Source organism: Chiloscyllium plagiosum, chromosome 10, assembly GCF_004010195.1.
Source record: "Chiloscyllium plagiosum isolate BGI_BamShark_2017 chromosome 10, ASM401019v2, whole genome shotgun sequence".
Classification (NCBI taxonomy): Eukaryota; Metazoa; Chordata; class Chondrichthyes; order Orectolobiformes; family Hemiscylliidae; genus Chiloscyllium; species Chiloscyllium plagiosum.
In genome coordinates, this window is record NC_057719.1 from 24,016,691 (window position 1) to 24,041,930 (window position 25,240).

General features: G+C 37.7%; 2 protein-coding genes across 5 annotated transcripts in view; one reads left to right on the plus strand and one right to left on the minus strand.

The window, feature by feature from the left end:
- Positions 1-2,971: 2,971 nt before the first annotated feature.
- On the plus strand, positions 2,972-11,515 carry LOC122553425 (protein Z-dependent protease inhibitor-like). The gene is made up of 5 exons (XM_043697173.1): positions 2,972-3,037; positions 5,632-6,361; positions 7,840-8,110; positions 10,825-10,972; positions 11,100-11,515. Exons 2-5 carry the CDS (start codon positions 5,677-5,679, stop codon positions 11,289-11,291), a joined length of 1,296 nt encoding a protein of 431 aa, XP_043553108.1. The 5' UTR covers positions 2,972-3,037; positions 5,632-5,676; the 3' UTR covers positions 11,292-11,515.
- Positions 11,516-16,627: 5,112 nt separating this feature from the next.
- Positions 16,628-25,240, minus strand: part of ppp4r4 (protein phosphatase 4, regulatory subunit 4) — a 185,590-nt gene continuing 176,977 nt past the window's right edge. For all 4 annotated transcript variants that reach the window (XM_043697172.1, XM_043697171.1, XM_043697170.1 and 1 more), the window contains one exon: positions 16,628-19,442. In XM_043697172.1, the coding sequence (XP_043553107.1) occupies positions 19,418-19,442 (25 nt within the window). In that variant the 3' untranslated portion in view covers positions 16,628-19,417. The remainder of the gene's footprint in view (positions 19,443-25,240) is intronic.

Here is a 25,240-nt window from a genome sequence, read left to right on the forward strand (position 1 = left end):
CCTAGCTACCTATAGTGTGACATGAACCTAAGGTCCTGGTTGAGGCCATCCTCATGTGTATAGAACTTGGCTATCAGCCTCTGGTCGGCCACTTTGCGTTGTTGCCTGTCCCAAAGTCCGCCTCGAAGGATGGTCACCTGAAGATCCGAGACCGAATGTCCATGACCGCTGAAATGTTCCATGACTGGGAAGAACACTCCTGGCCAGTGATTGTTGTGTGGTGCCCATTCATTCCTTGCCATAGTGTCTGCTTGGTCTTACCAATGTATCATGCCTCGGGGCATCTTTGCCTGTAGCGTATGAGATAGACAATGTTGGCCGAATCACAAGAGTACCTGCCATGTACATGGTGGGTGGTGGATCCTCCACATCATGACTTTTTATTTAAACCAGCAGCAAAAGCCTGCATTGAAGCATCATTTCATGTTTGCCTACTTCCAGTAAAATACGAGAAATCATTCACAGATGGTTAGGTATTTAAAGAAGCAATGACTGTGGTTATAGAGTCATAGAGTCATAGAGATGTAAAGCATGGAAACAGATCCTTTGGTCCAACCTGTCCATGCCGACCAGATATTCCAACCCAATCTAGTCCCATCTGCCAGCACCCGGCCTATATCCCTCCAAATCCTTCCTATTCAAATACCCATCCAAATGCTTCTTAAATGTTGCAATTGTACCAGCCTCCACCACATCCTCTGGCAGCAAAAACAGCAAAGGCAGTAACTGTACAGGTTCTCTCTCTCTCCCTCTCTCTCTCTCCTGCACAGTCCTCACCATGTGCTTCTTTTGTCTGTTCTTCTCCCTTTTAAAACTGCTGTTGTTTTGACTTTTTTTTCCCAAAGTTCCAAAACAATGCAACAGCACATAAAACAGTAATTGCTGCTCCTGGAATTTGAAGAAATCACCTCCAACACCTAAAATACCTCAAAAAAAGGAGCAGCTCTTACAGCCAGAAATTTTTCCCATCCTCCATCTTGGATTACCCGTCCTCCATCCGGTTGTTGACAATTTATTCAAAGATTTTTAAAAGCAAAGAAGAAATAATAACAGAAATTCACAACATGTCATTTGGTGGTTCCACAGTCACAAGATGAGTAGAATCTTGTCCAAAGATATCTTTCAATAACCACAGCAGGAGCAGAAGGACTGTGAACGCCCCTTGTTGTAGTTCAATAGCTGTATCGACATGTCCGATACCATCTGATCCTTTCTGTATACATGCTTCATAAGGACACCCTGGTCCATTTCCCTCTGACTAATGCACCTAATACTATAGGCAATTTAGCATGGCCAATTCACCTTACTTGTACATCTTTGGACTGTGGGAAGAAACACACACATACAGGGGGAGAATGTGCAAACTCCACACAGACAGTTACCTGAAGCTGGAATCAAACCTGGGTCCCTGGCGCTGTGAGGCAGCAGTGATAACCACTGAGCCACCATGCCACCCATTTGATAGCAGTTTCAAACTACAAGCCAGACTTTAAGGGACTGGCAGGTAATATACAGTCACATGTGTCACCCTGAAATTTGGTGAGTGAAGAACAAAATTAATAATTGCATATCCATGGTTTTAGATTTCAAATGCTATCAGATCAATTCTTTACTTTCTATCTGCTGTACAGATTGTGATCCAATTCCAGTTACTACATCTTTGATGGTAGCAGCTGGAAAATGAATTTCCCAACAGGATTATGGGATTTTTAGTTATCATTAAGTGGAGCTTTGATGGAACACTGAACCTGAGTGACTACGTGAGTTTTCTCCATGTTCTGCTCCAGTGGTCAGTCTATCCAACTGATTCAGCAAATGAACTGCTGTGAACTTTTAGTGTTTCCAGTTTCTTAAAAAATTTAGATTATAAGTATTTACATTTTAATAACAACGTTGTTATTAACACTTGTGTATAACATGATTGAAGTTGAAATCCAGTTAATATATTTTTGGGAATATTGATTTTGGGAATTTTGGGAATCTGTGGCCCACCCAATGACATTGTCATATGTTTCATTTTCATGGTCGGACCTTAATGATACAGATTGCTGAGTTGCAAATTATAATTATAATCCCTGTTGGCAGCTCTCTTTCGGTACAAATCCAGTGGGGTTGCTGCTTTTTTAAAAGCAGCTCAAAACTCTGGAAAGGGAATTGCATTTTCCACAAGTTGGGTGATGGTGCTCAGTTTTTTGAAACTGCTATTGGTAACTTGACTGCAACCAGTCCTGATGAAGGGCTCCTGCCCGAAATGTTAATTTTCCTGCTCCTCGGATGCTGCCTGACCTGCTGTGCTTTTCCAGCATCACTCTAATCTTGACTGCAACCAGACCAGCTCAAGTGCTGAGTTGGTGGCCATAAAGTTTGTTGTATGCAATGGAAAGAAGTAGACAGGACATATTCAGGTACCAGCATGTTATAGTATTGTGGTAGTGATATCATACAATATGATACATTTGTAATTAGATGCCAAATGGTAATATTGAAAGATCTTCAAAGTGTATCACTAATATGTAATCAGACAAGGAAAGAGATATTAGGGGGGTTACCGTATATTTGGTTCAAGTGCTGGAGTAAGACCATAAGATCATAACAAATAAGAATGAAAGGAGGCCATTTGGCCCCTCCAGCTTGTTGCACCATTCAGAAGGATCATGGTTGATCCAACATTCCTCATGTCCACTTTCCTGTGTTTTCTCCAGAAGGTTTGATTCCTCTAGAGGGGTTGTGGGTCAGGGAACGGCTGTGCCTAGCAGCCTGTCAATTTTCCCCGTCGTGTATAACAGCTCCCTCATGCTTTTGGATCAAGACAAAAATAGAACTGAAAATATATCCAAGCTAGACTCTCTGTTCAAGCTCAATAGACTAGATAGTGACACTACATTGAGTAATGTGTACTTATTATTAATGGTTAACCGGCAAAAAAGTGGCTTGTTTACTCAATTGGCTTTTTTCCACAACTCATTATCCATCAGAACGATGTTGCAAGGCATGTAACAGTAAAAAAAGACTGTTGCTTTCAGCACAAGCAAGAAATGTGAGTGGTAAGATTTGATGCAGCAATAGTTTGTGTTGAATCTCTTTTCTAGTGTTTTGCCGATTGATTTATCATTTGTACGATAATATTAAAATTAAATCCATAGCTTGCATGGATTTAGATAGCTGTTTGGGAAGGCTGAGTTAGAATCAAGACCAACGAATTGGTAAAGTGGTAAGTGAATTACTGAACTACTGTCGCTGTTGTCCATTCAAATGAGCTGCTCTTAATTCTGTATCACACTGTTCCCTTGGAGAATAGCATGAAGTATTGAAGAGGCTGAGTAACAAAAGTCATCCATGAAGCAAACGTTCCCTCCATGGTGGATTGCATCTTTTTATATCAGTTATAAGATGGCTATTCCTGAATGACAGGTAGATTCTATGTGCTCCTACAAAATATACCATGACTGGGAGGTTTGGGGGGAATGTGGCCAACTCTAGTCACATCCACTGAAACTGGATGACAGTCTGGTACTTAGAGCCAGAGCTTCAGTCTCCATTCATCAGCACTTTCAAATACGGGGTTCAGATTCTGCATCTTATAACACGGAAATAGAAATGCTGCCACTGAACAAAGACTTATTCCATCAAATAGATGATATGGAAAGTTGAAAGTCCAATGTATTGAGATATTTGCTTTACAGATGTTGATGTGTTTTAGCTAAAATTCACACTTCATTAATTTAGTTTGATCTACAACTATCCATACGTGAACACTTTTATGTGAATAACATTTTTATGTTAAAACATGGAGACAAAATGCTCAAACATTGAAAAGTACACAAAGTCAATAATATTTCCAGCCAGCCATACTGTTCAAGATTCTGGACTGGGCTACGTCTACACATTGGTTAATGTGTACTGACTATTAATGGGTAATGTGCAGAAGATGGTTTGTGGAATTATTTAATTAATTGGCTTTTCTCCATAACTCACTATCCATCGGAACTATGCTGCAAGGTATGCATCATTTAAAAATCACTGTTGCCTGCAGGAAAAGACAGATGAGATTTGATAGTCATTCATCATTTTGGATAGCAGTACAGGCTTCAATAGTAGGAACTTTAAAAAGTGTTAAGTTCATAATTGTGAAGACTCATGTATTATAGTTAACATTATTTAATTATTCTCTTCCTATGCAGAACATAGGTGACAAATAATTAATGAAGTGCTGGAATTCTGCAGACAACCTAAACCTGCATAAGTTAAAGTTGTAATTGAAGCATGTTTTAAGGTTTTTGGAATTTAACTTGTTCCATCTTCTCAATATACATTGTGCAACAACAAATTTGTTCTAAAGATGTATCTTACAACATTGACAGTTCTTGGCTCCTTGAATCTATGATCAAATGGGAAAGAACTTTTTCTGAGTTTTGTCTCATTGTGTGGCAGTGTGACATTCTTTATTTCAAACAGATTTCAGGAAACTATAATGAAAGAAAGAAACGAAACAGACTATAAAAGATATTTCTACTTATATGAAAAAAAACCTGCAAACACTGGTTAAGTGTGATTCTCAACACATTTCACCACACAGCAATGTTGAAAACTGGCAATCAACACAAAACATAATACTTATCACTCCATAATTAAAGGTTCAATGAATCATTTAAACCTAACTATGATTTAAGAATACTCTGTCTCTACTAAGCTGGATGTTTAGGCTCAGTTTCCATTCAGTTTAACCTTAACATATAAACCAAGTTATTTATTTATTGAGCTAATGCCTTAGATTGGACTTCTTAATTATAAGAAAGAAGATGTCAAAATACACTTCTTTCACATGACCCAACTACCCGCTACCTTCTCTGATAATTACCCACTCATTCTTCTTTCTTAAGCCTGATGCTGGCAACTTGACCATACTTCTGTCACCTAGCTACCTGACGAAGGAGCAGCGCTCTGAAAGCTTGTACTTTCAAACAAACCTGTTTGACTATAACCCGATTTTTAACGTGTTCACCGCGGTCCAATACCGGCACCTCCGCATCATCACCTCTAATCTTGATTAATGTTCTCCTTGCTGGTCACTCATCATCCTATTCTCATGTAACAATTTATCCAAAACTCAGTATCCTTTCTCTTTTCTACATTAAAACCGATTGGGCCTTTATCCTAACTGATTTCTCCTGTCTGCTTACTGTTTACCCTATTAAAATTTGCATTCTCAATACCACTTCAGATCCACCCTATTTCTACGAAAGTATTTCTATAACCTCTGACATTGTATTCCCTCCTACAGCCTTTGACCATGGGCCTTTGTGCATCTACTCTATTCTTCTTTTTGGCAACAGTCTTCAACTATCTTAGTACTTTTCTTTAAATTCCTACTCTAATAACCCCACCTTAAAAAAAAATTCCAAACCCATCCTTTGATTGAGTTTTGGGTCATGTCTGAGGTCTACCTCTTTCAGACAGAATCTCTGTTCTTTTACATGTTTTGTTTTCTTTTCCTTGGCAAATAGGCATTGAAAAAATATTCCAGTGCAAGATTGTACTACATTTGTTCATTACAGCTTGCCAAGATCATGTATGATTCACTACTGCAAATATAATGACTTATTATTAAACTAATATTAATTTATTATCCAGAATGTTGCTCTGCAGGTAATTCTGAGATCATCAAGACAAGAAAAAATGAAAGCAGAAATTTTTATCCTTCTGATAAGTGGTGAATTAATGATCACTATGATGGCACAGCAGCACCATTGCAGCCAGCTACAGCAGCCTCGGAATTTTAGTTCAGATTCAGAACATAATGCTGAAGCCATACTTGCACCAGAAGCACCAGAACCAGTCCCCGATATGCAAGCAATCTACACATTGACAGAAAAAAACAGGGAATTTGGTTTTAACCTCTACAGGAAAATAGCAAACCTACATGAAGACAATGTGTTCTTTTCACCTATTACCATCTCCACAATGTTTGCCATGATGTCCCTTGGTGCTAAACAAGTTACATCTGATGACATACTCCAAGTCTTGAACGTAAAAGATTTGATCAAAATGAACAACCCATACCTGTTGCACACATTGTTTCAGTGGCTTCACTGCAATGTTAGCAGCAACAAAGATCTCCTTATCTCAGAGGGAATTGCTTTGTTTGTACAAGATGACATTCATTTGAAACCAACATACATCAATGATGCTTCTTATTTTTATAATGCTGATATAATTCCTGTAGATTTTCAAGATGCAGCCAACGCCACAGATATCATTAATCAATATATCGACAATAGAACAAATGGAAAAATCAACAAGTTGCTTGATTCTGTGGATAGCAAAACCAAACTTCTTTTTACTAATTACATCTTATTCAAAGGTAAGAATTCAAAATTCATTCAAAAAGTAATATAAAATGCCTGGCCTATTATTTATAAATTATGAAGCTGGGTCAAAAATTCAAGTTAAGACATCATGAAAAGAACAGTGAATGGAAGAGTAAATTAATTACATGTGGCGGCTAGGTGGCACACAATGTGTCGATTATAGGGAGAAAGTAAGACTGAAGGAATTTGGTAGATTCAAAGTTTCTGTTCCAAAAACCATGGATTAATTTTATGAGGTTCAGTCACCCCGTCGTTCTTCCTTAGTCAAATTGAAACTAAAGATTAAATAGAGCATATTAAGTCTAGTTGGTGTGACAGTAGGATAAAAATGTATGCCCTTCAACATAAGAGTTTGCCAGTGAGCCTCTCAAAACTATTGATAACAAGATCATAGCAAATCCATTTAACTATGCCTGATCCTAATATCTTAAAACATTACCTAAAACAATGGTTAATCACAGTCTTGGAAATTTGGTATCCATAGCCTTTCCACAATTCCAGTGACATTTGTTCATTACAGCTTGCCAAGATCATGTATGATTAGCTACTGCAAATATAATGACTTATTATTAAACTAATTAGCATACAAAAATGCTTTCTTATTGCACCAGTGCACCAGAAAAGCCAATCTCTTAATGTTATGATGTGTCCCTTTGCTCCAGATTCTCTCACTAGTGGAAATAACATTGCTTTATGTGCTTACATCATTATAAATGCCCCAATTAATTATCCTTCAGCTTTGGAAACTCAAAGGAATAGAATGCTTTTTTTTTGCAACTTGTCTTCATAATTTAACCACCAAAGTTTCAGAATCATTTTGTTAAATCTGCAGAGTTCCTCTTTAAAACCATATATACTAGCTATGGTATCGTGCCCAAAACTGAATACAATGCTCCAGATGTGATGGAGAAATGGCCAAAATTCAGGCCAACTGAAGCATAACCACTTCTTTTTGTATGCCAATCTCTTTGAAATTAAAGCCAACACTCCTTTTGTCTCTTTTGATTTTTTTTTACCTGTGCACTAGCTTTTAATGATTTGTGCACCTGGACAAATACCTTTGTTCCTTCAGTTTCTATTCATCAAATAAGTTTGTCATATGCTTCATGGCTATTACAGTATGACCTGAACTTGTCTTCAATAGACTGATACAACTTATCATACTTACATTATTAGCTTGTTTTCATAGTTTTGTTCCTACCCCCTTTCTGCATATCCAGGTTTCTCTTTTTATTTGTATATTATTTTCTTCAGCTTAATATTGCCTTTTAGATCATGAGGACGTAGGAGAGAGTGAGGGGAGAGAAAAGATAAATTATTATGAAATGAAAACCGAGAAATTGGTGACTCTTACTGCTCCACCTACATAATACTCCGACCAACAATAGTCAGAGTACGAACGATTATCTATAAGTTAAAAATTTAAAAATGAGTAATTATAGATCTGCAATAATTGCTTATTTTTGTTCAGGGAAGTGGATGGCTCCCTTTGATCCAAATGGTACCAAGGATGGAATATTCTATATAAATGCATATACCAGAATCAAAGTACCAATGATGTTCAAAGAGGACACTTTTTTCTTAACACATGACAAGACACATTCTTGTATAATACTGAAGATTCCATACCAAGGAAATGCAAGTATGTTGGTGGTGATACCAAAAAATGGAGAATATCTACATGTGGAAGATGAGCTAACAACAGAATTATTAGCCAAGTGGATCAAAGCATTGAAACCTAAGTATGACTTTCAATTTTACAATCAAACAGTAATGGGTATGTCAAAATGCAATAGGTTACAACTGAGAAAAAGCGGCTATAGTGAGGCAAAGATTAACATACTGTTTTCAATGAAGTACTGTTCTTAATTACAGCTCATTCTTCATTATTGGACTTAGAATTTACTTTATGTATCTTTGACATATGTGGAGCCGGACAGAAGTCTGAGACAGATTTATAGACCTAAAAAAAGCCTTAAGCATTCTTGTTATCACTTGTAACTTAATTATATCATTTAAATTTAATTTAATTCCAATTAAAATATATACTTGTTTTAGTAAGATATTAGGATTTCTATGTTGAAATAATGATGAATAGTTAATAGCTTAAATGTGTTTTTTTTGGTAAATTGTGCATGTAGTTAACTCTACAGAAAAGTGGTTGGGTAAATATTCATGTAGACTGGATATTTTTACTGTATGTTCTGGACTCATGGCAATGCTTGCAGAATCACTTTAATTGTCTATCTCTTATCTGCTTTTCTGTGGGTAAGGAAAACTAAAACTAGAGGGCATTGGTTTAAGGTGAGAAAGGAAAGATTTAAACAGGACCTGAGGGGTGACTTTTTTAATGCAGGGGGCGGTGTGTATATAGAATGAACTGCCAGCAGAAGTAGTGGAAGATGGAAAAATTACAGCATTTAATAGGCATCTGTACGGTATATGAATAAGAAGAGTTTAGAGGGAAAAGAGCCAAATGCTGACAAATGGGACAAGGTCGGATTAGGATTAATGGTCAGTGTTGACAAATTGGAATGAAGGGTCTATTTCCGGGCTGTATGTCACTATGATTCTGCTGTAAAATTAATCACTACTAACCACCTTATGATTATTTTGCGCAAATAGCAATTACTGAGTCAGTTGAAAGGATTAAAACCTTTTATCCACAGTATGTAGGTTTAATAAGTTTCCTTCTCAGAAAAACTTATGTGAAATATTTTCAATTTCACATTCACATTTTACATTATGTCCCTAGTCCTAGATCCCCTAATCAGCAGAAAATGTTTATCTATATCTACCTGATTTTTCTCCCTTAGTAGCTTGAATACTTCAACTAAATTATTCTTTAATTTCTAAATTTCTGGAGATATATCTATAATGTGAAATTTCTCTTTCTAATTCAACTCTTGGAATCCAGGTATCATTCTAGTAAATCTACTCACTTCCTCTTGAAACAAATCCATCCTTCCTAAAGCAGAATACCCAGATTTTTAAAAATCTGCTTATTATCACTATTTAAAATATAAATACATTCAGATTCAGATCAATGTAACTTAAAAAACAAATGCAACTGAGTAACATTAAAAATAAAATCAAATTTAAGTATTTAATAGTAAAAAATAAAATTTAGTCAGGAAAAACTTCCTTTGTTGTCAATGAATTATCACATCATGGTATTTTTATGGCTCATTCCTTTTTAGTGCAATTCACGAAATTTTGAATCACTGCATGTCAAACTCCATTCTCTGGAAATGAGGAGTAAAAAGACAATATGTTTACATATCTTTTGTCAATGCTGGCTTGTGATCAGTTGCTGGAAGTGATCAAAATTACTTCAATTATTTTATTTTTCACTTCTCTATGTAAGAAAGTATCAGCTCCACTTGGCTCTTGTCCTCAACAATTTGACTGAAATCTGGAACCTGCCAGATGGCTGATTCAGATACTAATCTTCATCCTGTCGCTCGATGGCATAGCAATAATGGTTAACTGCTATGCTGCTTCGCTAATCTTTAAACCTAGATTAATTTTAAATTTTATTTTGAGAGTCATTGTCTTTTATTGAATCTACACAATTTAATGATAATTTAATGATAATGAAATACCTTCAACTTACTAACATAGTGCATGAGTAAGGTTAAAGTTAACACAGAATTCTCCTTACATTTTGCAAATAATGCATCCAGTTTCCAGTTCTGAAATTCTTTTCCGTAGAGTGATGGTTATTTCTGATTTTGCAGAGTCCCTACCGTTATAAAGGGAGCATGTTTTAATTGGCATAGCTGGCAGCAGAACATTTACCATTCTGATTCCATTTCCAGAGTGCATTCAACTATATATTATATACATATATATAAAGGGAAAGGTATTTCTTGAAAAGCAGACAAGCTTGATTGCTGAGTTTGCAGTATCTGAATAGATTGTAATCAAATCGAAGTTTCTTTTGTGAAAAATGGCATTGACACACCTTACTGTTCAGCATTGCATTTCTCACATTAGCTGTGCAAAAGGAAGCATGCCAGTTGGAGCTAAAGTGGGCAATAGAGTTGATGTATGGATAAGCCACGATTTAATTGAATACCAAACCAGGCTTTTGGGGGTAATGGGCTTCCTCTTGTTACTTTGTAAAGCCAATTGGAATAAAACAAACATTTTGTTCATTGAATATTTTCTACAATGAATCCATTTTTAAAAATGCAGAACATGCTATTAAGCACTCCATAATTGTCACAAATGTACAAGGAATTTTGCTTCACTAGTTTAGGCTGGATACAAATGAGACTCCACAAGCAAAGATTTTGCTCTAGGTCTCAATCATCTATTCTTCCCTCATGATTCCAACATAAAATATTAACGTGCTCTATTACATGACAATACATCTGAATAGCAATAACATTAAATGTTTTTGTTCTTAGTTTTCTGTTGCTTGTAAATCATGTTTATTTTCTTGTCCTAGGAAAATCGAATTATATTTTCCAAAATTTAAATTGAACAAGTCGTATGACATGGAAAGGAAGCTGAGACAATTGGGAATTATAACACCCTTCACAAACACTGCCAATTTTTCTGGAATCTCTTCATCTTACCATCTGAAGATTTCTAAGGTACATTTGTTCTGAAAATAGTCACTGAAACCATATCAATTTTTCTCCTGTTTGCTATGCTTATTTGAATATGGCAGGAGAAGGAGGAAGTAGCAACTGATTAATTTCATTTTGTTTATTTTTTCAGGTTATTCACAAAGCAACGATTGATGTGAATGAGAGAGGAACTGAAGCAGCAGCAGTAACCAGTGTTTCAGCAGTGCCTTATTCACTTCCAACTGTCATAAAAGTGGACCACCCTTTTGTTTTCATGATATATGAAGAAATAACAAACATGCTACTGTTTATAGGACGGGTGAAAGATCCCACCAAGAGTTAATGTTCTCGTGAGATTATTGTTTTTGAATTGATTGTTGTTTTGTAAGTTAGGCATTACAATAATGACTCTTGAAAGGATTAACAATATTTTAGACAATACTGTGTTGGCCTATAGCAGTACAGAACATAGAATAATCAATTTGATTCAATTTTTCAGATTTGGAAACTTTCAATAACTATGTTTAATATTTAAAAGCATTGAAATAAAAAAGTCCTTTTCTCAAAGATTGCTTTCACTTTATGCATGATGTTAATTTGTTTTCAATCAGAGGTCACTTTGCACTTTTGACTAACTGGCATAAATGTGTTTTCAGTTTCTCAAAAGTTCCACATTATCCTGAAACTTTGAAACTTAAAACATCCTCTTGGAGGTCACAGCAAAATTCAGTTGATGAAAGGGAACCACTGGTTTTCAAGAAACTCTATGGTACTCCTGAGCTTACGCTTGTCAGGTTATACATGATAGGCAGTAATTGCAGTTGATGCTAGCTGTAACACTTACTATTGAAGGACAATGAAAAGGCAATTCTGGTGCAGTGTAATTGATACACCTTGGGATGGGGGGGCAGAAAGATATGGACTATTTAGAAGAGTGGTTTTTAGACGCTGAATATGTGCCAATGGCATGCATTAAGGTAACAGTAGAGATATTGAAACATAAAGGAAAGGTACTACTCTCAAAACTAAATTGATATTTAATTCTCAAACTTAAAAGCAAGACATAAGACCACAAAAGCAACTAATGATACAATGCCTCTATAGAGGTTACACAGAATTTTCTCAGGCTGATTGCAATGTATATATTTAGAATGGCTTTATCCCTCCCAAGTTGGAAACTATTATTTTTCATAGCATGATCACTTTCACTCCTACTGACACTAAAATAACATACACTTCTGTACAATCAAAACTAAGGTTCAGAATAAAACGTATGATGGAGTGACTGATATGACGGATGACCTTTTAGTTAAGGTTAAAATTGAGACATTGGGGAATTACATCTGTGAAGTTGACCTCTGCTGTGTGCATTTTCTGCAGCAAACCATTCCTTACTATCCTAAGGTGTTGGGCAGGAGCATGTGCAACACTTAATCTTTTAACAAAACTGCAACCATTGTTTGTACATTATTTAGATACAAGACAGCAACCCTTTTGAGATTAATTTTGATTGCCAAAAATAGATAAATAGATTAAGGTCAGGTGGGAAGTTAAACTTTAAAAATCTTAAACCAATCCGTTTCCAACTTACCCACATCCAGGTTTAACAGAAGTGGGACAAGTGCCAAATGGAAGAGGGTTGGCTATTTATATATTGAAATAAGGCTGGCAGCCTGAAATGTTAACTGCCTAGCAGGTTTAACTACTACTGGACAAATCTGTGTGTCCTTGCGAAACATGGACTATTTTAGAGCAAAGTTATCACAGATCCTGAAAAGATTTCTCCAAACAAGGGGGCAATGTCTTGCCAATTTCTAATATGCTGTTGTCTTTCTAGAGTCTAGGGAAGACTGGGAAGATTATAACCAAACATCCTGCAATTTCCATTCTCATTTCCTTGAATACTCCTCATCCAGCTCTGGTATCTTGCTAACTTTAAGCATCAACAGTTTATCTGATAACTCCTCATCAGTTTTAAACTCTGTTATTGGTAGTTTTCTCCTCTGTGACCATGGCCTGGGGGGCATTTGACTCCTTGGTAAAGATAAATGCAAAATATTCTTTTAAAACTTCTGTCAGAACTCCTGTCTCCTTGGGTAAATCTTGTTGGTCCGTAATCGACCCTATTCCTTCTTTTGGCACCCTATTCTGTTTATGTGCCTATAGAAGATATCAAGACTCCCCAAATGTTATGTTAGTTACTAGCCTTTTAGGTTAGTTACTAGCTTTTTTTTTCTCATAGTCCTTCTTTATTTCTCTTGTAAGTTTTTTATTTTAACCTCTCCTCTGAATGTTTTGTATTCAGCTTTGTTCTCAATTTTATTTTCTACCAAACAGTCATCATGCCTACTTCTTTCTTCCTTATCTTAATTTCTATATTTTTTTTTCATCCAGGGACCTTGGGATTTGTCTGGGATACCAATGCCTTTTGAAACAATATGCTTGACTGTACCTGCTTTCTTTTTAGAAGTTAGTCCATTGTTCAGTTAGTTTCCACAAAACATTGATTTCCAGTCCATTTAGCCTCGTTTCATTTTCCCCTCATTTGAATTGGCTCTACCCCAAGTAAATTATTGTTATTTTGGATTGCACACTGTCCTTTTGTGCCACCTTCTTAAACCTTATGATACAATGATCACAGTATCCTGACAGTTGATCTACTTGGCCCACCTCATTTCCAAAAACAGGTCTAGGTACTGCCTCCTTTCTTATCTAACTGGACATATATTGCTATAGAAAATTCGCCTGACACAATCTAGGAATGCTAATCTCATACTGCTCTGTGCACTAACACTACCAGGATTCATATTTGAGAAATTAATGACCCCACTATAATAGCCCTAAAGCATTCACATCTCCCTGTAATTTCCCTACAAATTTGTTCCTCTACGTCCTTCCTACTGGTTCGTTTATAGACTACACCAAGCAACTTAATTGTATGCTTTTTTTTCCTCAGCTCTATCCAAACTTATTCTGTCCTTGGAGCCTCTGGGACTTCCTCTTTCTGCACCATAGCAGTGCTCTCCTTAATCAATACAATCACTCATCTTCTTTCTTTATTTCCGATCTTTTCTGAACACCTTCTACCCAGGAATACATAACACTCAGTCCTATCCTACACAAACAGTTCACCAAATCTCTGACACCCACACCGAAGATTAAGCCCCTTGCTCCAGCAAAAATGGGGTCTGTTTGAAATCTGCAGAGACCGCAATTACCTGCTGGATTTGGGGCTTCTCTCTTCAGAGAGTCATGCCCTCTCCCTCCTGTTCCTTTTCATGAATACAGGATTGTCAGAATTGGAGCAATCTGGGTTCTTCCAGCATTTCTCAAGGTCTGTGAAGGTCTTAGCTCCTGGTCAAGTAGGCATACATGCAGATTTTTAAAAAACTTAGTGATGCGTCTGGTTCTCGAAGGATCCACAGCAATATTTAAAAAGATTATTAGATCATGAAATAATAGAATGGCAGGATCAATTTTCTAACTATAATTGGCTAGGAGTATCACCTGTCCAAATGCTCTGGAATTCTCTTGCTAAACCAGTCCCTTTTTGGTTTTCAACCTTCCTCACCTCCTTTGATTCCCTGCTTAAAGTTCACCTCTTAGTTTTATGGGAAAATACGTGCAGTTTCAGGTGAGATATGGTGTTTTAATTTATTTAACGTTTTCTGTCTAGAAGTCATTGTTTGACAGGCTTGGCTTCAATTATACAGAGAATACTTGTGAGAAATCTGGAAGCTCATGCAGGGAGCTTACAGCTGCTACTTGGGGTCTAGATTAGAATGGTGCTGGAAAAGCACAGCAGTTCAGGCAGCATCCGAGGAGCAGTAAAATCGATGTTTCGGGTAAAAGCCCTTCATCAGGAATACAGGCAGAGAGCCTGAAGGGTGGAGAGATAAATGAGAGGAGGGTGGGTGTGGGGAGAAAGTAGCATAGAGTACAATAGATGAGTGGAGGAGGGGATGAAGGTGATAGGTCTTCAGGGCAGAGGAAATGACCTGGGAGTTGCAGTGGGAGAGGGACTCCTTGAGATTCTTGTAGAGAGAGGAGGAAAACTTCTTCAAGGCAGGCATCCTTGCAAGAGGATTCGCAGTAAGGTTAAAACTAACTAGGTAAAAACAATGACTGCAGATGCTGGAAACCAGAGTCGAGATGAGAGTGGTGCTGGAAACGTACAGCAGTTCAGGCAGCATTCAAGCAGTAAAATCGACGTTTCGGGCAAAAGCCCTTCATCAGGAATACAGGCAGAGAGCCTGAAGGGTGGAGAGATAAATGAGAGGAGGGTGGGTGGGGAGAGAAAGTAGCATAGAGTACAATAGGTGAGGGGGGGAGGGGATGAAGGCTGCTACTTGGAGTATTAGCTGGTGGGAGCAGTCTGATCCCCAACCCCTTTGTCTTTGAATGGGGTAATGGGGTTAACCCAAGCCAAGGTTTTAGACTGCATAGCTCAAGGATTAAGGATGTACTTACACCAGTATGCACATTTAACGCATTACGCTGCTTATAAATATTTCTGTAGTAAGACAGTAAAAGGAAGTATGTGACAAAGGGAATCAGCAGGAATCTCATCTGCTACTCTAGGACAAGGTCAAAAGTCACAGACACCAGGTTATAGCCCAAAATTTTATTTGAAATCTCAAGCTTTCAGAGCACTGTTCCTTTGTCAGGTGAAGGGACAGCACTCCAAAAGCTTGTGATTCCAAATAAACCTGTTGGGCTATAACCTAGTGTCATATGACTTTTGAACTTGCCCACACCAGTCCAACACCAGCACCTTCGCATCATGGCTAATTTAGGCCTACAGCAGAACCATAAATAAGATTGGTGAGTTACTGGTTCAAATTGCATTATGTACAGTCGGTGTTGCTATAACACAGCAGTTCCATTCTTATGCAATCCCATATTATAAGGAAATCATATAATAGAAGCACCATTTAAACCAAACGGGGCCAGAACTGTATTAGAACCAATACACGCTTTAAAACTTTGTGCTTTAGAAATAGTGTCCACATCAATCGTGTAATAGCGAATTCTGTGTGTTACAGCAGAACAACTGTAATCACGATGCTGTGGCGGAAACAGAGACCTGGCTCATGAAAGGGCAGGACTGGGTATCGAATATTCCTGGGCATAAAGTGTTCAAAAAGATAGGAAGGGAAGGAAAAAAGGTAGGATGATGGCATTGATTAAAGAGAACACTGAAGTGCTGGAGAAAGGAGATCCCAGAAGATTAAAGGACAGAATTTATTTGGCTAAGCAGACTTGGAGCCTAAGCATTTGCTCTGCCCAGAGTCTAGCAAATCTCCACTAAAAACTGTCAAAAAAAAGGCTCAGGATGGAATGTGAGCAGATAATAAGCCAAAGACCTGTCTTTGTGCAGAGCGTAATTGTTAATGATGTTGTGGAGCTATCCACTACAAGACACTGTTCCACTTGGCATTAAGCTGCAAGCAAAACAAACTGACCACTAAGCTGTGGGACAGCTCTTAGTCTTATTTGCATAGTGCTCTTTCAACTTTGATGTGCTCAATGGCCTTTCCTCATACCATTTTGTTTTGTTCTTAAACTACTGGACCATAAGTGAGAACTTGCCCTTAATAAATGAGAATAAGTGTGTTAGATATGTCAGTGATGTGCAATTTACATTTTTATGAGAGATAACAAACACAACAGCATTGCTGAATTTCTATTGAGAGTTTATAACTTAGTTAAGAATATGTAACATCCAACTGTAACAGAACTTGAGTTGACATTACCTGTTTAAAGTTTTTTACATAAAGCCAGGATTTTAGACTGCATAGCTCAATCTGATTAAGGCCATATTTACACCAGTATGCACATCTAATGCATAACACTGTTTATAAATATTTCTGTAGCAAGACGGTAGATTAGGTCTGTGACAAAGGAATTTATGCATATTAGCTTTAAAAAGAATCATGGACATGCTAAACAAAATAAACATTAAAATAATTAATTTCATTTTTATCTTATTAAAAAACAATACATTTGAATATCTTTTACATGCTTACAATGTAATTCTTGTGCAATTATACATGGTTATTTACAACATATGGCGAAACGAGAGGATAACACCTACTCTTGCAGAAAGTATCTCTTACATAAAGTCTTGTAGGTGGAAAATAGTAAAGTAAGATTCCAAATCAAATCAAGGAAATACAATACTCGGATCTGAAAATAACCAAAAAAGATAATACAATACATTGTATCTAAAAGTTTTACAATGAGAAGCTCAACTCAACACTGAAAATTTATAATAAATCCCTGGTTACCAGAAATTATTTAAAACTGCCATTAGATTGCGAACATGAGAAGACAGAACCAAACAGTAAAATGTACATACAGAAATGACTAAATATATTGGTAACATAGGACAATTGATAATACTGATATCCTGCATGACGTCAATGTTTGCAGTTTTTATACAGTATGCAAGCTTCATTAAAAAATTGTACATTTCAGAGCAATATAAATAAACACTTCAGATTTTTAAAGTAATTTGTTACATTCAGTTTAGAAGCCAGTACTTCTTGTACTATTGTTCAACACCAAGTGATTGCTAAAGGCCTCTTAAGAGCAATACAGGGCACAGACATCTGACACTCAATGCCAGTTAAATATTATACACAATCTTTTTGATGGGTGCCATACTGAGATTTTCATCACACCAATGAAAGAGCAAAATGACAACTAATGCCAACCAGTACTAATGAGAGTGAGAATAACTCAAAGGAGGTTTTGCACCATATTCATTTGGCACCCATGGTGGTATTTTGGATAAAATACAATCCACATTTGTCAACACTTAAAACAAAACCATATCTCCTGTATGTGTCATAGAGTCATAATTTGCCAAAATGTACTCAAATTGGAAAATTTGTTGCAAGAGGGTATGACATTCATCATGAGGTGTACTTTTGATCAGAAATATAGAAGTCACAAAGTACATTAGTTTAGTCAAATTTTAAAGATTTATTTTTTAAATTAGTACTCTTAGGGTGTAAGATTCTGAAGGAACGCTGTTTTAATATTTGACAGTTACTTCACTAAAACGTTTTCTCTAGCACAATGCAGCAAATCTCTACTCATGGGGATTATTTTTTGTTGAAAATCTACATCTTAAGTCCTTAATATCTGGTTTATTAATTTATTTCAAATAATGTGTTAGTGAAGAGTTTCAGTTTTCAAGAAGTGCATTAAAAACTAAAATGTCCCAGATCTGTAACTGGAGTCTGATTGTAGCTGGACTTCAATAAATTGGTCCCCAGGATCTCCCGATTTGCTTTAAAGATCACAATAAGTGGCCTCAAATTAAAGCATAATTTGCAGAGAGTCAGCATCTAAAACAGACTGCTGCATAATCAAGTTCAAGAACTAACTTTGGCTATGAATGAAAAGTTATCTTATAGTGTAAATGTTAATTGCAACACAAACTGACACTGAAGTTGACAATATCAACATTTACTCTGAGCTCTTTTTCATTGATTAAAAAAAAGTCCTGACAAACCACCACAAAAAGTCTCTTAAATAAAAATGAGTTGTACTGTATTGCTCAAATATAAATTAAGCTGGATTTGTGAATTTAATCACTGAGCATGGATGAAATAAAATTGTATCATTTCACTTCTTCAATTAACTTGGGTTTGCTGGGCCTACATTTGGAAGCTTGCTTCTTAGTTCAATCACTTTTGTTAAATTTCTAATATTTTAACTTGAACCTGTATTTCATCCTGGTTAACAACTCAGTTACAGTTTGGCATCAACTTTGGCATTTTAACATGGTCATTTGCTATTGTTCAGAGGGAGGAGTTAAGCACTCCATTTATGCTTCAAATTTAGCAAAAGTTTGAAGAATTTAATAATTTACAACACAACTTTGCAAAGGTATTGGGTCAGCCGGTCAGTCATTATAGATAAATGAATGATGTTTAAAATCCATAAGCAACCGAGTTTGTTACCAGTTACCATCCACAGCAAAATTGCGATCCCGAATATGCCTGGGAATCTAGTTACATCATTATGCCAAACTCCACACACTTCAGTTTCTTACAAGCAAGAAATAGTCAACTTAAGTGTGCTGAGATAAACTTACATTTTAAATTTCTTTGTACATACCCAACAGGGTACTTGGAGGTATTTGTGGTAGTAGCTGCTGAAAGCTCTGCAATGCTTTCTTTAATGAATTGTGATCACTGTATAGCAAACAAGGATGTATGCAGTAATATTTATACAATAGCTGACATGAAAAATAAAATATGGGAATAAATTGCTTTTGTGAAACCCACAGTCTTAGCTTCAAATCTGAGTGCTTTCTCTTCAGGACTAGGTAGTCAGGGAAATCCGTGTAGTTCCTCGCAGCTTCAAAATCATGTGAACCCTCCTGAAACTTGCCCTTAAGGAAGTCACTGATATGCTTTATAAAATGTCTTTCGTGGAGTGCTTTCCAGATTGTTAAGGATTTGATTTTCTGCTTTTCCTTCAAAAAAAAGAGATAATTTGCTTAAGTAAATAGTTAATGAAGGTTGCTCATGTTGTCCCCCTGTACAAGAAGGGTAGTAGGGATATTCCGGGTAACTACAGACCAGTGAGCCTGATGTCGATGGTGGGAAAGTTGCTGGAGAAGCTACTGAGGGATAGGATCTATTTATATTTAGAAAAGAATGAGCTTGTCAGTGATAGGCAACATGGTTTTGTGCGGGGGAGATCGTGCCTTACCAACTTAATAGAGTTCTTTGAGGAAGTGACCAAGTTGATAGATAAAGGAAGGGATGTTGATGTCATATACATGGACTTTAGTAAGGCGTTTGATAAGGTTCCCCATGGTAGACTAATGGAGAAAGTGAAGTCATATGGTGTGCAGGGTGTTCTAGCTAGGTGGATAAAGAACTGGTTGAGCAACAGGAGACAGAGAGTAGTAGTTGAAGGGAGTTTCTCAAAATGGAGAAAGGTGACCAGTGGTGTTCCACAGGGGTCAGTATTGGGGCCACTGTTGTTTGTAATAATCATAAATGATCTGGAAGAGGGCACTGTTGTTTGCAGATGACACGAAGATTGGTGGAGTAGCAGAAAGCATAAGGGACTATCAGAGTATACAGGAGGATATAGATAGACTGGAGAGTTAGGCGGAAAAGTGGCAGATGGTTTTCAATCCAGACAAATGTCAGGTGATGCATTTAGGCAAGTCTAATTCTAGAGTGAATTATACAATGAACGGAAGAGCCTTGGGAAAAGTTGATGGGCAGAGAGATCTGGGAGTGCAGGTCTATTGTACCCTGAAGGTTGCTGCACAGGTAAATAGAGTGCTCAGGAAGGCATATTGTATGCTTGCCTTCATTGGACGGGATATCGAGTATAAGAGCTGGCAAGTCATGTTAAAATTGTACAAGACATTAGTTCGGCCGCATCTAAATACTGTGTACAGTTCTGGTCGCCACATTACCAGAAGGATGTGGATGCTTTGGAGAGGGTGCAGAGAAGGTTTACGAGGATGTTGCCTGGTATGGAAGGTGCTAGTTATGAAGAAAGGTTGAGTAGGTTACATTTATTTTCATTAGAAAAAAAGAGATTGAGGGGGGACCTGATTGAGGTTTACAAAATCATGAAGGGTATAGACAGGGTGAATAGAGACAAGCTTTTTCCCAGGGCGAAGGATTCAATAATGAAAGGTCACACTTTCAAGGTGAGAGGTGGAAAGTTTAACGGGAATGCACGCGGCAAGTACTTCACACAGAGGGTGGTAGGCGTTTGGAATGCGTTGCCAGCAGCGATGGTAGAGGCAGGCACGGTAGATTCATTTAAGATGTGTCTGGATAAATGCATGAGTTGATGGGCAGTAGATGGATACAGATGCTTAGGAATTGCCTGACAGGTTTAGACAGTACATTTGGATCGGCTCAGGCTTGGAGGATGGAAGGGCTAGTTCCTGGGCTGTAAATTTTCTTTGTTCTTTCTTTGTTCTATCAGTATTATTCCATAGAATGTGTTCTGCTATAATAATAAGAGGGATTGATAAATAGTTCTAGTTTTTTTTGTTAATAAGTTTGGTGACATTTGATTATTCTTATGCCTATATTAAACTCAAGATTCTCCTTAAATCATTGGGATATTACAGTTGCCACAAAATGCATTGTGCGTTGTGACATTGAATGCTATAGGCATAGGTTTCTCATAACTGCCACAAATCTCAACCTCACCAACTGATCTTTTTAATGGAGTTGCAGGTGGACCAAGGCAGAGTGCAACTGGGGTTGCACTATGCAGAAACCCCAGCTCAGATGCTTCCTACGAGGCAGTTCCATTAAGGTAAGTTGATCAGCAGAGACACACATTATGTAGCCACATTGCCCTCTGCATTTTAAACAGCTGTGAGGAAGGATGATTTTTTGACCATGATGATCAGCATTAGGTGATAATCAGAGGGAGCCCTGGGATAAAAAGTATTAAGCACAGGTGGTGTTTATTTGATTGAATTTTGCTTTAAAGGAATATTTTTTTGATTGAGCAGATAAGTGCCCTCCTCCTTCTCTGGCCCATACCATTGTAACTCGCTGAGGCATACTGGGATGTCTACCTCCCATATGTAAATGATCACAGGATCTCAGAGGCAGATGGAGAACTTTGCCTTTTCGAGCTGTGCGTTAAACAAATGAGAAGGATGAACGGTTGGAGCAGGTAGCCTAGCCCAAATTTGACGCTTAGCCAGCAATCACATCATTTATTTAGCTGCTATGACTTAACTCCCTTTTCAGATCAAGTGGCAGGTCAGATGACTGAAAAGCATAAAGAATAGTGAAGAATGACTAAAAGATCATTCAGGAGAAAGAAATTAAAGTTTGACAGGAAGCTAACTAGAAAAGTAAAAACAGTCAGCAATTTCCACAAGTATATAAAAAGGAAGAAAGTAAATCAAGTCAGAAAGAGAGCGAGAGAGAGAAAATGGAGTTAATAATCATGGAATGGTACGTAATGAAGAAGGATTGATAACTGGTCTTGTAGTTAAGGATCCTCTTGGAAGGAGTGACCACAATGTGCTAGAGTTTCATATTCGGATTGGAAAAGTGAAGACAGAGTTGCATACAAGGGGTTTACTGTTGGGCAAAGACAATTATATAGGCTGAGAAAGGAGTTGGCTCGAGTGGACTGGGCAAAAATTTTTAAGGGCAGGACAGTTGAAGAACAGTGGTAAATGCTTAGGGAGATACTAAATACCTCTCAATTAAAATATATTCCTGACAGGAAGAGGAATTGTAAAAAGGTTAAAAATCATCCACGGTTTAATATGGAAATCAAGGATAACAGATAGGCAAAGACTAGGGTATATCATACTGCAAAAGTTAGTGGCACTCTGGAGGATTGGGAGAACTTTAAATGTCAGCAAAGGATTACTAAAAACAAAATCAAAAGAGTTAAGATTAATGATGAAAGGAAACTAGCAGAAAACATAAGCACTGATATCAAAAGCTTCTACAAAAAGGAAGCAAATAGTGAAAGCAAATGTTGGCCCTTCAGAGGATGAAAACGGTGAGGTAATAAATGGGAAACTCAGAAATGGCAGAGGCACTAAACCAATATGTTGTCTCTCTTTTCTCAGAGGAAGATAATTTCTTCTCCTTAACAAAACAGCTTCTACAGAGAAATTTGATGAAATTGCTATAACTAGGGAAAAGGTATTAAGTAAACTGATGGGATTAAAGGCAGGTACGCCTGATGGCTTGCATCCTAGCATATTAAAGGAGGTGGTAGCACAGATAGTGGATGCATTAGTTATGATATTCCAAAATTCTCTGGATTCTGGAAAGGTACCAGTGGACTGGAAACATGCTAATGTGACACCCTTATTCAAAAACAAAGATGGGCACAAAATGAGAAACTACAGACCAGTTAGTTTGCTTGACCTCTATGGTAAGAAAATTGCTGGAGTCAATGGGTGGGTTGCGCTTCGGCAGGTCGGTGTGGACTTGTTGGGCCGAAGGGCCTGTTTCCACACTGTAAGTAATCTAAACTAATCTAATCTAATCATAAAGGATGACATAACTAAACACTTGGAAAAACGAAGCTTAATTCACAAGTATCAGCACAGTTTCATGAAGGACAAGTCATGCTTGACAAATTTGGAGTTCTTTGAGGATGTAACCAGCAAGGTAGATAATGGATATCTGATGGGTGTGGTATATCTAAACTTCCAAAAGGCATTTGACAAGGTGCCACTTAAAAGACTGATCTAGAAAGTTAGATTCCATGGGGTTAAAGATAGAGTATTGGTTTAGATAGAGGATTGGCTAACTGACAGAAAGCAGAGAACGAGGATAAATAGGTCCTTCTCTAACTATTGGGGTGTCACAGGGTTCAGTTCTCAGACCTCAACTATTTACAATCTACATAAATGATCTGCAAGCAGGGACAGAGTGCAATATAGCAAACTTTGCAGGTGTTACTTAAATAAGTAGGAAATGAGGACATAAACAGTTTACAGATGGATATTGACAGGCTAGGAGAATGGGAGCCAGAATCTGGCAGGTGGGGTTTAATGTGGGTAAGTGCAAGGTTATCCATTTAGCTGGAAAATAAAAGGGCAAGTTATTATTTTAAAATGAGAAACACACTCAAATGTGCATCAGTACAGAAGGATATGGGCATCTTTGTGCTTGAATTGCAGAAAGTGCGTATGCAGGTGCAGCATTATAACAAGAAAGCAAATGAAATCCTGGTACTTATTGCAAAAGAATTGAATTAAAGAAGTAAACAAGTGTTGTGCCAATTATCTAAGACGTTAGTGAGACCACGCCTGGAGTTTTGACCTCCTTACTAGACAAAAGATGTGGTGGCACTGGGGGTAGTTCAGAGGAGATTCACCAGGTTGAGGTGGGTGTGTGTATGGAATGAGCTGCCAGAGGAAGTGGTGGAGGCTGGTCCAATTACAACATTTAAAAGGCATCTGGATGGGTATATGATTAGGAAGGGGTTACAGCGATATGGGCTGGGTGCTGGCAAATGAGGCTAGATTAATTTAGAATTTCTGGTTGACATTGACAAGTTGGACTGAAGGGTCGGTTGCCATGCTGTACATCTCCAAGACATTGTGATTCTATAATTCCAGGGATGAAAGCGCTGCCATACGAGGAGCGGTTGAATAGCTTGGGCTTGTCATCGCTGGAGTTCTGAAGAATGAGGGTGGATCTGACTGAGGATTTTTTTTCATTCATGGGATGTAGGCATCGCTGGCCAGGCCAGCATTTATTACCTATCCCTAATTACCCAGAAGGCAGTTAAGTGTCAACCACATTGCTGTGAGTCTGGGGTCACTTGTAGGCCAGACAAGTAAGGGTGACTGTTTCCTTTCCTTATGGGCATTAGTGAATTAGATGAAAAGTGGGATAAAGGGCTATGGGGAGCAGGCAGGAGATGGCGGATCAGGCTTGAGGGTCTGAATTGCCTATGGCAGCTCTTAAGTCCTATGCTCCTAGTGGTAGAAAATATGGAAATGGTGGATGAAATGAACAAATATTTTTCCTGTCTTCACCACAGGGATAGAAAAAAACCCAGTAACGGTTCTAAGTCAGGAGGTGGAATGGAGAGAGGAATTTAGTGAAATTACAGTCACAAGGGAAGTGGTACTAAGCAAGTTGATGGAGCTGTGGTCTGGGCTGACACATCTTCATATCCAGATAGACTATCCTATCTTTTATCCTAGGTTGATAAAAGAGGTTGCTTTTTGAGGAAACAGATGTGTTGGTTAATTTTCCAAAATTTACTGGCTATAAAGGTTCCATCAGACTGCAAAGTAGCAAATATAACTCTTCCAACCAATAAGGCAGGGATGCAGAAGTTAGGAAAATGGTGCGGATGGAGTTAAATCAACGATTAAAGAAGTATAGTTGGGTACCTAGAAAAACTCTAAGTCATTGGGAAAGGTCAGCATGGTTTTGTAAAAAGAAAATTATGTTCAATTTGTTGAAGCTCTTTGAAGCAGTTACTCACGCTGTGGATGAGAAGAACCCACTGACTTATTTGGATCCAGAAGGTATTTGCTTAAAAATGTGTTGCTGGAAAAGCGCAGCATCAAAGGAACAGGAGAATCGACGTTTCGGGCATAAGCCCTTCTTCAGGAATGGGGAGGATGTGCCAAGCAGGCTAAGATAAAAGGTAGGGAGGAGGGACTTGGGGGAGGGGCGTTGGGAATACGATAGGTGGAAGGAGGTTAAGGTGCGGGTGATAGGCCGGAGAGGGGGTGGGGGCGGAGAGGTCGGGAAGAAGATTGCAGGTCAAAAAGGCGGT